Consider the following 12,963-nt stretch of genomic DNA (forward strand, 5'->3'; position numbering starts at 1 on the left):
CAACCACCACCTATAGCAGATGAAGAGCTCCAGCTTTCCCGTGAGCCCCGCGTAACACTGGCACAATTACGTTCTGGTTGTTGTAGCAGGTTAAATTCCTACTTATCCAGAATTTACCCCGACATACCAAACATATGTCCGGCATGTGAAGGCATCTTGCACGACACTAACCACCTTTTCACATGCCCCTTAAAACCTACTCATCTAACACCCCTCTCCCTCTGGACGCAACCTGTCGAAACAGCAAGTTTCCTGGGCCTACCGATGAGCCAGACGAAGACGACCGGTGATATAGCCTGCACTGACGGGGCTTGTATTACTGCTACAACAACAACAGACAGTTGCGATAATAGCGATTAACGACTTAATTCAAAAGTATTCCGGAAATTAAGTGCAATTAATGCATTGGCGGCCGCCGCAGCCGAATGGGTTGGTCCGTGATTACCATTCGGAATTCACAGAGAGAACGTTGGTTCGAATCTCGGTGAATCACCAAAATTAAGAAAAACATTTTTCTAATAGCGGTCGCCCCTCGGCAGGCAATGGCAAACCTAGACCTCCGAGTGTATTTCTGCCATGAAAAAGCTCCTCATAAAATATCTGCCGTTCGGAGTCGGCTTGAAACTGTAGATCCCTCTATTTGTGGAACAACATCAAGACGCACGTCACAAATAGGAGGAGGAGCTCGGCCAAACACCCAAATAAGGGTGTACGCGCCAATTATGTATGTATGTAAAACGGAGCGACAACTAGACTTAATTCTCTTAGTTTAAGCGGATTAGGGAAATTTCGACGGCAACATTACCGAAAAACTATTTTATCTATTTATTTTGTAAGAAAACGAGCAATTTAAACTTTACGTTTTATATGAGAATTGAGATTTGTTGGACAATTTTTAATTATATATTCTTATTATATCAATACCAATAAAAATAATCAATTAATTATAATAATTCATTAATTTAAAGAGGACAAACTTAATTGCTACATTATTTTGGGTCACTGTTAAAATCCAAGATTTACATATTTATCACTTGATTATCATTCCCGACATGCAAATGCACTCATATAGCCAACGTTGGCCTACAAATTTTGAATTGCCCTAATGATAACTAATCGAAGCCGCCCCTGCCGCCAAACTGTTTGAAATAGTCGTTTTCTAGTTCTATGCATGAAATTATCTGGTGTCGGATCACATACCACGGGAGTTTAGCTATAAAATCAACACGTACATACAACAATTATGCGAGATGGTGAATTTGGAAAAGAGATAAAACTGTCTACACACGTCACCCTGTAGTAAGGTAACAAAAGTGTGTTGCTTAAATATAGCATATAGATGGCACTGTGCGGTATTTTCATACCGTCTAAAATATAAACTTCTCACATTTTATAAAAAGATAACATAAATGTCACCAAAGATACAGTAACATTCTATTTTTGTTTATAAAGTATTTATTGCATTAGATATTTTAATAATAAGTTTCAACGCGCATGGTATTACTCGTCTTTATTTTCAATACCACCCTGCACATAGAACAACAGTTTTCCCTTTTTCACCATACCGGTACGCCGTCACATTTGACAGAAACAACAAAAACGTAACAGGTGATAGTTAAGCTAAACAAATATTTGACTTTAATCTATTTCCGATAGCGTTTTGTTTATATCTGTTGTTGAACCTTGAACTTACTACGACGAGTATTATTTATTGAAATAAAATTTTTTCCGTAGTCTATATGTGCAGCCATACGAAGAAGACAGTGAAACAATGAATTTGGACAAATGGGTGCAGTTGAATAGCCAGACAGCAGGCCGTGACAAGGTTGCTCGGTAAGATCGATTTTATTTGAGGCAGTGAGAGATTTTAAATCCCATTGTGCACTTGCTTCAATTTAGCCTTGTCCAATATACTTCACGCGCATTATGGGACTTATTGGAGAGCGCCGATATGAGTCCAGCATTGGCCGACAGCTTCAAAACAGTGGAGTACATACTCAGCACATTCCGAAAACGTGAGTAAAAATCCCAGAATAGAAGTTATGATAACAAGCTAATATTTACTTGACTCTCCAGTACTGCGTTTCGGACGCTGTGTTGACATATTCTATTCTTCGTTGCGCACTATACACTATCCGGATTTAACGATACGTGTCACACTGACGTTGAGCAAGCTATCGCAATCCTTGTTTCTCCTTGCCGATCATTTCATGTGGTTAGCTCGCACTGGTCTCTTCAAGGATATAAACTCGAAGCGTTGGGGCGAATTCGCGAACAAGTATTGGTTGCTGTCGATTATAATGAATTTATGTCGAGATGTGTATGAAATATTCCGATTGCTCGACTTGCGTAGGGCAAGCATTAAAAGTGGTATAACCCGCGTAAGTGATTCAAACTCACCGTTAAGGGTCAGCTCACTGCGTGACTTTAATCGATTAGCATTGCATTCGTTTGCGCTAATTTTGATACACAAAGATGTTGCTGTAGATACGATAAAAAATCTGTGTGATCTGTTTATTCCACTTACGGGGCTGGGCTATACAAAACTGTCACCACGCACAATTGGATTATTGGGTGCCATTTCATCTGCAGCCGGTTTATGGGCATTATTGGAACCAACAGCCAAGCTGACGCCAGTATAAAAATGAGTTTAATTATCGCTTGCGGTTAGTATAAAAGTGAAAATAATATTTGTTCTTATATTTCGCTTGAGCAACGCCTAACCGTAGAATTAAATATTTTACGAGTTTTTTTATTATAACTCGCTGAGCGAATATCTTTGAATGATTTAACATTTATTCAGTTAACGCTGTTGCCAATAAAATCTATTAATCTTAAAAATATACAAATACAATTTTTATAGTAAATATGTGGTAATAACTTCGTCAGACAGACAAATCAAGTATTGAGTTGGGCTGCTGCCTGGAAAAAAATAAATCTCAAATTTCCCAGCCGAATGCTTTAACAACCGTTTTAGTGTTATGAAAATATTGTTTTATTTGTATTTATTATGTCTTCATATGAATTTTATTTAAATAAACAAATTGGCCGCATAACCAACCGCCGGAGTAACAGCAACCAGCCGTTTAGAGATCTGAATGGTGCTTTGCTGACTTCCAATGATGACCAGATCCGCAGATGAAAGCAACACTTTGAAGCAACTAGTAACATTTGGGGTGGGCAGCACAACAACCAGTAATAAAATAACAACATCCTGCTCCAGCCTAGCGGAGATTAAGGATGCAATTAAGAAGCTGAAGCTCAACAAAGCTGCGGGCGAAGATGGCGTACAGCCTGAACAAATGATTTCTGATTCCACCACAGTCGGTTCTACGTGACCGAAATGACCCGGATTTATATCCGGCCAAGGACTGTCACTCCAGCAGCATTCACCGTATGTAAGTACGGGGAATGTTTATGCTGCCACAACAACAACAACATTGTCGATCCGGAAATATCAGCGGAAATTCTTCATCCCCACATCACCGCTGTCTGTAGCAATGAAAAGTTGCCTCCGTCCTGAACAAAAGTAATCATAGTGAAGCCGCCCAACAAAGGCGACCTGCGTGACTGCGGCAACTGGCGAGGAATAACCCTACTTAACACCATCTACAAAATTGTAGCCGTGATGATACAAAGCAGGCTGAAAGATATCGAACGCCTCTTAAGAGACGAACAAGCTGGTTTTCGCCCTCACCGAAGCTGTGTTGACCAAGTGAACTTACTTCGGATTATAGTAGAACAATCAATTGAAAGGTGTTCTCCGCCATACAAACTGTTCGTAGACTTCAAGAAGGCGTACGATACTATCAAACGAGACGCAATATGGCTGTCACTCAGTAGAAAGGGAGTTCCCGCCAAGATAATCCGCGTCATCAAAGCCTTCTATGAGAACTCCGAATTGGCAGTGCTTCACAAAGGCGGTATCAGCAATCTATTCTCTACCAACGCAGGCGTAAGGCAAGGCAAGGTTGCCCCTGTCCCCCCTTCTCTTCGCCATCGTCCTTGATGACGTCATGAACCAACTGACCCTGACATAAAGAAGGCATCGTACGGAGTTTCACCAGACATCTAGAGGACCTGGACTTCGCCGATGACATCTGCCTCCTCGCTCAGAAACTCTGACATGCAAGCGAAGGCGGACAAACTAGTCGCGCTGGCACGCACTGTCGGAATGGGGGTCAACATCGCCAAGACCAAGACCATGAGAGTTAACCATAATAACGCAAGACAGATATTGATGGACGGATGCTCGGTGGAATTCATCGTAAGCTGCTGTTACCTCGGCTGCATCATCACGGCAGATGGTGGAGCAGATGCGGATGCATACAGTATGGGGGAGTTCGGAAATCTCCAGGCGCACTAAACTACGAATATTCGGCTCATGCGTGAGGTCCGTATTGTTGTGCGGAAGCGAAACATGGCTGGTCTTTTACACCATCACACAGAGGCTACAATCCTTCATAAACAAATGCCCACGCATCATCTACAGAATATTCTGGCCAAACACCATCAGTAACGATGCACTGTGGAGACATTGGGCATTCAGTTTTATAGCCCAATAAATTTTACTATAATGAAGTGTCAGCTTGAAATGGGTCAAAATTCTGGTTGATTTTAATAATTTATTCCCCAGACGGTGTTGGGCAATTCCAAAAAAAGTGTTGCATTCGTTATATTATACAAAGGTTGGCTGCCACAAGGATCCAAATGGATGTTTGACCTCCGCGTAGTACGCCATCCAAGACGCGCCATGCTATCAGCCTATCACTGCATCACCAATTTAGTTTCTTTTCGATCTATAGAGCGCTATTTTAATGCACGCCTTTTTCAAAATTTCGCCAGTCTCGGTTTCCTGGTGAGAGCTGAATTTTTCGACTTTCAGAGCACATATCCGACGTTAAGGTTGCCACGCATGACTTTAGTATCTTAAGCGAAACATCAAGTAAATGTGCGCTCTATTCGTTCATAGAATCATCCTTCGGCCGAATCTGCTGTTGGGGAGCTCATTGCCATTGAGTTTCTTCTTCCTATTATTTTGACAGGCACCCTAGGCGTGAGATTGGCAGGCACCAATATATAGGTGTGTAATAGTGAGAGTCCTTGGGCGTATTGGTGAGGCTGCTTTGCGAAATTAGAATTTTTATGGCAACATTAAAAACTATAGAATATCATCAACAAAAAAAAAAATATCTTTGGCTTGCAAAATTTACAATAATAAATACTTTTAATATATTTCTTAGCCATAATAATGCCTTTTATTGAAAAATATCTAAATTTGTACCACATTTAGACTGTTTGAAAATATTTCTATGAAATTTAATAATTTTTTTATGCCACCATGTTACAGAAAAGAGCGTAATGTAATCAGATGATCTCAGCTGTTTGCATTTTTTGACAACCAGCTGAGAGTGTTACTACTTATGGTTCTGTACCAAGGCGAATTGAATATCGAAGGTGGCGCCATTGAAAAGCAGTTACTTTTTTTTTAGCGATTTTGGCAAGTCTGACGTCAGCTCCCTTCGCAATACAAAACAAACCAAAGTAGGAGAAATTGCGTGTTTGTGAAAATTCAGCGAATGCCTTGGTAATATTGTGATTCGTGAGATTTAAAATAAACAAACTAATGAAAGCGAAGTGCCGTGTGTTAAATTGTGAAAGCACAAATTAATATTAAGCCTCCAAATGCAGTTTGTTTGCGTGTTAATGCGGAAGACGCCGTTGCTAGAAAGTATGTGTGCTTGGTTGTTTCCATAGCCTACACTTCTTCTTCACAAACAAGTAATTTTCCTTCGTTTTGCTTGTTTATTCATCGGCTCTTACGACACGGCGAATTCGGATGGTGCAATCTCTTTCTTTATCATTCTTGGACTATGGAAAATCCCTATGGACAGTGAGAAAACAAATAAAGCAATATGAACACCGACCGGAGACGGCCCAGAGTCTCGAGGACGACAACCTCCTACCCGAAACTAATTGTGGCGTAATTGAAAACTGCCTCGGATTGATAAAAGCGGAAGCAGTGCTCCACCTAGGACTGTCATGCTAAGAACGAAGAGAAGAATGTTACTCGCATATCGGTACCCACGTTCACAGTTACAATTTGGAGGCACTAAGAAACTTCGTTTATTTAGGAACCAGCATTAACACCGATAATAAAGTCTCTTTGGACTTAGTAGGCAATTGACTAGTAAAGTCTTCTCTCGTTGAATAAAAATCTCATAAGTCCCTCATCATAGTGTTCGGGAGAAAAATTCAGCGGAAGATTTTTCGACCTTTGCACGTTGGCATCGGCGGTACCAGCTGGTGGTAGCAGTCGAAGAGGAGGGCTTCATTTACGTTGGAAAAGATCAGGTGGAGAAGGATTTGAATTTATTTAGTGTGCATAATTGGCGCTGGTTAGCAAGAAAAATAAATGATTGTGCGCTTTCTTGAACTCGACCAAAGTCTCTTAAGCAGTTATTGCGCCAATCAAGAAGTATAGGGTGATCAATCATGAGGTGCTTTTTTCAATAGTTAAAAAAAAAAAAAATTTAAATTATGTTCAAAACCTTTATTTATCATTTGAAAGGACATTCTTTGACATTTACTTTTTGAATATGACTTCATTCAAATGTTGGCCGCAATTACGCTTAAGGTGGTCCATTCTGAAGGTCCAATTTTCAATCACTCGTTCGAGCATTTCGACTGGTATGTCGTGAATAACACGCGTAATGTTGGCTTCCAGAGCTTCAATCGTAGCTGGTTTATCAGCCGTTGTTTTCTCTGGGTGTAACGGTAGCTCTTGAACCTGTTCTGGTTGCTCTTCATCCCAAATACGGCAATTTTGCTTATTGACGTAACCATTGAGCCAGAAATGCGCCTCATCGCTGAACAAAATTTTGCTCGAAAACAGCGGATCTTCTTCAAACGCTGATTTTCATAATACAGTTGAACAATTTGTAGACGTTGTTGCGGTGTGAGTCTTTCCATGATGAAATGCCAAACGCTGTTCAACAAATCCACGATGACAGTTTGCCACAACTCGCGCGCGATCTGTAAAAAAAACGCAAATGAAAAAAACTCCTCTTAATTGATCACCCTATAGAATAATGCCTCTAAAGACTAAAGATGACAGATTTACAAGGTTTGGTCAATAACTGTGGTAAAAAACAAACTTGTGAGGGGAGCTTCAACTGCTACGTCCGATTGGATTCGGTAGCTGAATTCTGCCGGATAATTTCAAATATATTCACACTATTGTCCACTCAGTCGTTGTTCAGATGGCGACGAAGTAACATGATTATATATATATATAATTGGCGTGTACATCCCTTTTTGGTGTTTGGCCGAGCTCCTCCTCCTATTTGTGGCGTGCGTCTTGATGTTGTTCGATAAATGGAGGGACCTACAGTTTCAAGCCGACTCCGAACGGCAGATATTTTTATGAGGAACTTTTTCAAGGCAGAAATACACTCGGAGGTTTGCTATTGCCTGCCGAGGGGCGACCGCCATTAGAAAACTGTTTTTCTTAATTTTGATGTTTCGCCGAGATTCGAACCTACGTTCTCTCTGCGAATTCCGAATGATAATTACGCACCAACCCATTCGGCTACGGCGGCCGCGGAACATAATTGCAGCTGACAGCAAGTAACGGGTGGATAATAATAAGATTCATTTCCATTTTCTCCGATGTGTTGAAGACTTAGATTACTTGATGCCAATTTATTTGTTTACAAAATTACAAAATTAATTGTATTGTCAGCTGTAAACCAGCCCGTCGCAATTGTGTTTGAGGGGGGAGCCTGGTTTATAAGGTAAAAAAAATCATTTTTTTTTTTTCGTTTTAAGCGATTCCTAATATATTTCAGAATATTCACACAAAGTTGCAGAGCCTAATTCTCAATATTTCCGTAGATACAAAGCCAAAGGTAGGCGAGCGTTAGGTAGTTACGCTGCCACCGGACAGCTATAGTCAGGACCGTAGAGAGCATAACCGGGCCCCGGGGGAAAATTGCAAATGCGGGCCCTTTCCAATTGCGTCTAATTCATATAAATACGTATAATCTCGAGTCCGGGCCCCTCTGAGAACTCCGGGCCCGGGGTAAAAAGTCCCCCATCGCCCCCTCTCTCGTCGGGCCTGGCTAAAGTACAAACTTTATCTTCTTTTCTTGACTTTTCATTTTTACGATTTCTTTGAATTGGCGTACATGAATGAAAAAAAACTAATGAACCTTTTGAAATGAATCATAGCTTGTTCCCTTCAGTATTAAATTCTCTTCTATTTGAATTAACAAAATAGATAAAAAAAAATTTTGAAGATTTTTATACCAAGTTAAAGTGAATTTTTTTTTTATATTATGGAAAGGCATTTTTTTTCTTTAAAACCTCCAAAAAGTTGAAATTTTGGAATTTCTCTCAGTTTTCTTAGTTCATCAAGAATAAAAAATCATGATAATTAGAAATCCATTTGAATTTTTTGCTTTAGGTAGATAATAATTACGAGCTGTATCTTGTACGCCAGTTGGAAACTCCAGCGTTGCAGCGCTCTACTAATTTCTATGTTAAACATTTTTTTCAACTTATTTTAACCAGTAGAAAAATTTTTTATACTTTTTAAATGTTCATTAAAAGACAGAAAAAACTTTGCAGCGCTAAATTAATTTTTTCCTTAAAAAAAAAAATCGCAAAGAGATGCAATTTTTAGAGCTCATAAACCAGGCTCCCCCCTTAACGGACCGAATTTTCTGACGAAAGTTCAGCTGATCACCTCCCGTCAACCCGTTACCCGCTGGAATTCTGTTCCGGATCTCAGCAAATACTCTGTTGATTTTTTTTTCGTATAACAAACATCACCAGCCGAATTTTGCACGATTATTCCACGCACATACCCATCAGTCGTGGTTGAGATAGCAATGAAGTGACGTTGTGTTAATTTTTTTCGTATATCACTAACACATTCACAGTTTTTTTGTAAACACATACCCTGTAACGTCAGCCCATAAGCTGATTCTGTCAATTTCGCGCAGAGCCGTATAACGGTACGTGAATTCTAAATGCTTTGTGGATAAACCAGCTTCGATTGAGGCATTGGATTCCTCCACATTACTAAAGTTATTCACGAAATACCGACGGAAGTCCTCCAGCGAGTCATTCCAAATTGGCGTTTTGGGATGGCCGAATTACAACATCCAATCCAACATTTGAAAGGGATTATCTTTAAAAAATAAATGTCAGGAATGGCGCTACACAAAAATAATAAAGACTGCCCAATCAATTTGAGTTTTATTTCATTTAAAAATCCGATACCTCTAAATTTTACATTTACATATGACACTAATATTTTAGAAATAAATGAATTCTTACGTAAAATATATTATACTGATCTTACATGCTACTCCGTACAGCCAAATATTAAAGGGTTCGGTGTTAGAGTTGGACCGCTCAATTTAGTTCGCCTCCAAAGGAGTGATGCTGCCTAAAGAATATTTCACTAAAATCGGTAATTGAGAGCTGTTTGAGCAACATATAAAAGAATGGCATCTGACCGCTCCCAAGCTACTATCAAAGTGGAAGTCTCCCCAACAATGCAAATGTCTGCTCCTTAATCATAATCATAACGTTTCTCTAATTGCAAAATGATAACTATCCACTTGCCCAAATTGGAGAGAATTATAAATTTCTTCCTGCTTTACTGCAAACAATACTGCACTATTAGTAGCTGCAGCCCCTAACATTATTGACCACTCACCGCATCATAGATATACGCATCCTTTGCAGTCCCAATTTTATAATTTGGCTGTTAGGTGTATGCGAATGCTGACTCTATTATCTCTCAAATCATACAGCTCGTTGACTGTCTTTAATTTACTCCATGTTTTCTTGAAATTAACACATCCTCATGCCTTTTTATGTGCGTTTATTCCAGTTTATTGCCGCTCTGCATCAAACCATAAACGTCCACACACAGGCGCATTCATATAAACAGAAAGATATTTGGCATATGCGGGTGGTACATTCGAGGCTCCAGCAGTGCATTAGACATTAGATGAGAATATTTGCGGTTGGTGCAAAGAAAATGGACATGCTGCTGGCACTGCCACTACTGCCGTGCACTGCTGGTTGGTCAGCAAACATACCCGGCTGGCAAATTGTAACTCAATATCATGTCGCTTCCATGACGTGCCAACAGTTCGGACACTTATTCTGCATTTCATAGCCTGCGGCTGCGTAACGAACGGGTAGCGTATAAATGTTGACAAATACAACACCTCCTACGTTCCAAATAAGATTGCTCCAGCAGCAACGCCTAAACCGCCTCAACAGGGCAGCAGAGTGAAGAAGACTTGCGGGTGCAGGTCGGCAAGGTTGAGCGTAACGACTTAATTTACGCTAACATAATGCGAATTGGTGACTACCTAGATAGATATGTATGTACATCAAATTATACATATGTACATACATGTATATTAGAATAAATACCGAAACTCGGTTTGACTTATTCGTGCGTGCAGGTTTGTGTAGGTGATGCAAATGAAGCATTACAAAAAAGTGCTTGAATACTAAATGAAAAAAAATATATATTTTTTTAGCCACAAAAAAATGCAGCAGCAGCATATCCTGTTGCTCGAGTAGCCGCCACCACAACCGCCATGGCCATCGTTAAGCTGCCTGCGTTGGTTCGGCAGTCTTTTGTTCCCCTCCTAAGGTGCATGCCAAATTATTTGCCAACTAAATGTTCCTAGTTCTGTTCTTGTCATTATTCACAATTCTCCTTGTGCCCCTCTGCTAGTTGTTGTTGTACTCCAATTCGTTTCATTTACTGTCGGTAGTCGCAGCGATTGGCCGATCGGCGCATCACTTTGCTGTCAACTTGGCCGCTAGATCGCTTGCCTTCTCTTTCTATTTCCCTAATTCAGTTCATGTTGTGTGTGTGTGTGTGTAGCGTCATACAGAAGTCATAAACCAAAATATTATGGTACATCCTGCTGTGTTGTTTCGACCCAACTAACGGCATGATAGTTTTGCTTGCTCCATTGTTGTTGTTACGGTTAATTTATTCCCCTTGGCGTGCCAAGTTTATTTCAAATGCACAAGTTACACTTTGATAAAATTCGTCAATGTGGTGAACTGCCGGCTACTTCAAGCCATTTTTTGCGGATTTCCAACTGTGATTGTTGTCTTACAAACTGTCCCCTTGTTTTCGTAGTGCAATCGATAACACCACCGTAGCCAAGTCTTCCTCACCGATATGTATGTATGTGTATATCTTATGTATGTAATTTGTGCGCATATCATTTGTTGGATGTTTGGCAGAGCTCGCCCAATTTGTGGTGTACACCTCTTGGTGTTTGTTCTGCAAATGGAGGGACTTACAGTTTTAAGCCAACTCCAAAAAGCTTTTTCATGACAGAAATACTCACTGAGGTTTGCTGCTCATGAGTACGGTGAGCTTCAAATCTGGGCCCTAAAAAATAGTACCCCGCGCAAACCGATTCGGTTACCGTGGTTCATATGTAAGCAAATAATATATTTTATACATTTTATTTAGATTTTAAATATTATTTATATTCATCTTTGATTAAAGTTCAATTTCGATATCGAAAATTAGTAAAACTAATATAGGTACAGTTAAAAGGGACCTATCGACCAAACAAATCGTGTTTCACGTTTTTTAGCGATTCTCATATTTTTAATGAACCTAGCGCGTTTAGATGCTGCATCCGAAAACGTTCTTGTTATGTTCATCATACAAATTTCTAGTGGAATTTGAGACTCTAGATTTTTTTGAACTTTTTTAATCTGAAAATGCAACTTTATTCTGAGAAAAGGGTTACAAGTGAATCATTGAAAATATTGCCCATTGTTGGCTACTACTTTTCCCATCTTTTTGGTAGATCTCGTAAACCGTCGCGGTAAAACTGTTCATCTTTTGAGGCTATCCACGGAACAAGCCATTTTTTGATGTCTTCATATGAATGGAACTACTGATCAGCTAGACCATGTGCCATCGATCGGAACAGGTGATAATCGGATGGCGCAATATCTGGAGCATATGGCGGGTGGGGTAGAATTTCCCATTTCAGTGTTTCCAGGTAGGTTCTAACCGGGTTTGGCAATGGAGGCCGAGCGTTGTCATGCTGTAGAATAACTTTTTCGTGCCTCTCCGCGTATTGCGGCCGCTTCCCGCGCAGTGCTTGGCTCAATCGCATCAATTAAAGTCGATATCGATCCCCAGTGATGATTTCGCTTGGTTTTAACAGTTCATAATAAATAACACCAACTTGGTCCCACCAAATACATAGCATAACCTTCGCAGCGTGAATATTCGGCCGAGGCGACGACGTAGAAGCATGACTGGGCAGTCCCCATGACTTTCTTTTCTTTGGATTGCTGTAATGAATCTATTTTTCATCACCCGTCACGATGCGATGAAGAAAACCCATCTTTTTTTGCCGCTGGAGCAGTGTTCACAGGCGAAAAAACGACGTTCAACATCCCTCGTTTTTAACTCAAAAGGAACCCAAGTCCCCTGTTTCTGAATCATTCCCAAAGCATGCAATCGCTGGGAAATGGATCGGCGGGTAACTCCTAATACTGAAGCAAGCTCTTCTTGCGTTTGACGCGGATCCTCAATGAGCAATGCCTCCAATTAAGCGTCTTCAATTTTTTTTTTCGTTTTAAGCGATTCCTAATATATTTCAGAATATTCACACAAAGTTACAGAGCCTAATTCTCAATATTTCCGTAGATACAAAGCCAAAGGTAGGCGAGCGTTAGGTAGTTACGCTGTGACCGGACAGCTATAGTACAAACTTTATCTTCTTTTCTCGACTTTTCATTTTATAATTTATGGCGTACATGAATGAAAAAAAAAACTAATGAACCTTTTGAAATGAATCATAGCTTGTTCCCTTCAGTATTAAATTCTCTCCTATTTGAACTAACAAAATAGACAAAAAAAATTTTTCAAGATTTTTATAC

At 40.0% G+C, this 12,963-nt stretch overlaps 1 protein-coding gene across 1 annotated transcript; it reads left to right on the forward strand.

Annotated features, from left to right (window-relative positions):
- The first annotated feature begins 1,604 nt into the window (after positions 1 to 1,604).
- LOC129244641 (peroxisomal membrane protein 11B) lies at positions 1,605 to 2,988 on the forward strand. The gene is made up of 3 exons (XM_054882385.1): positions 1,605 to 1,833; positions 1,900 to 2,015; positions 2,077 to 2,988. Exons 1-3 carry the CDS (start codon positions 1,772 to 1,774, stop codon positions 2,640 to 2,642), a joined length of 744 nt encoding a protein of 247 aa, XP_054738360.1. The 5' UTR covers positions 1,605 to 1,771; the 3' UTR covers positions 2,643 to 2,988.
- Positions 2,989 to 12,963: the final 9,975 nt, after the last annotated feature.

Source organism: Anastrepha obliqua, chromosome 4 (genome assembly GCF_027943255.1).
Source record: "Anastrepha obliqua isolate idAnaObli1 chromosome 4, idAnaObli1_1.0, whole genome shotgun sequence".
NCBI classification, from domain to species: domain Eukaryota; kingdom Metazoa; phylum Arthropoda; class Insecta; order Diptera; family Tephritidae; genus Anastrepha; species Anastrepha obliqua.

Bases quoted from the DNA above. Each gene is read 5' to 3' on its own strand.
- LOC129244641 (XM_054882385.1), top strand. From the start codon at position 1,772: ATGAATTTGGACAAATGGGTGCAGTTGAATAGCCAGACAGCAGGCCGT. The intron at 1,834-1,899 runs GTAAGATCGATT...GCTTCAATTTAG, and splicing joins GGCCGTGACAAGGTTGCTCG to CCTTGTCCAATATACTTCAC. The intron at 2,016-2,076 runs GTGAGTAAAAAT...TTGACTCTCCAG, and splicing joins ACTCAGCACATTCCGAAAAC to TACTGCGTTTCGGACGCTGT.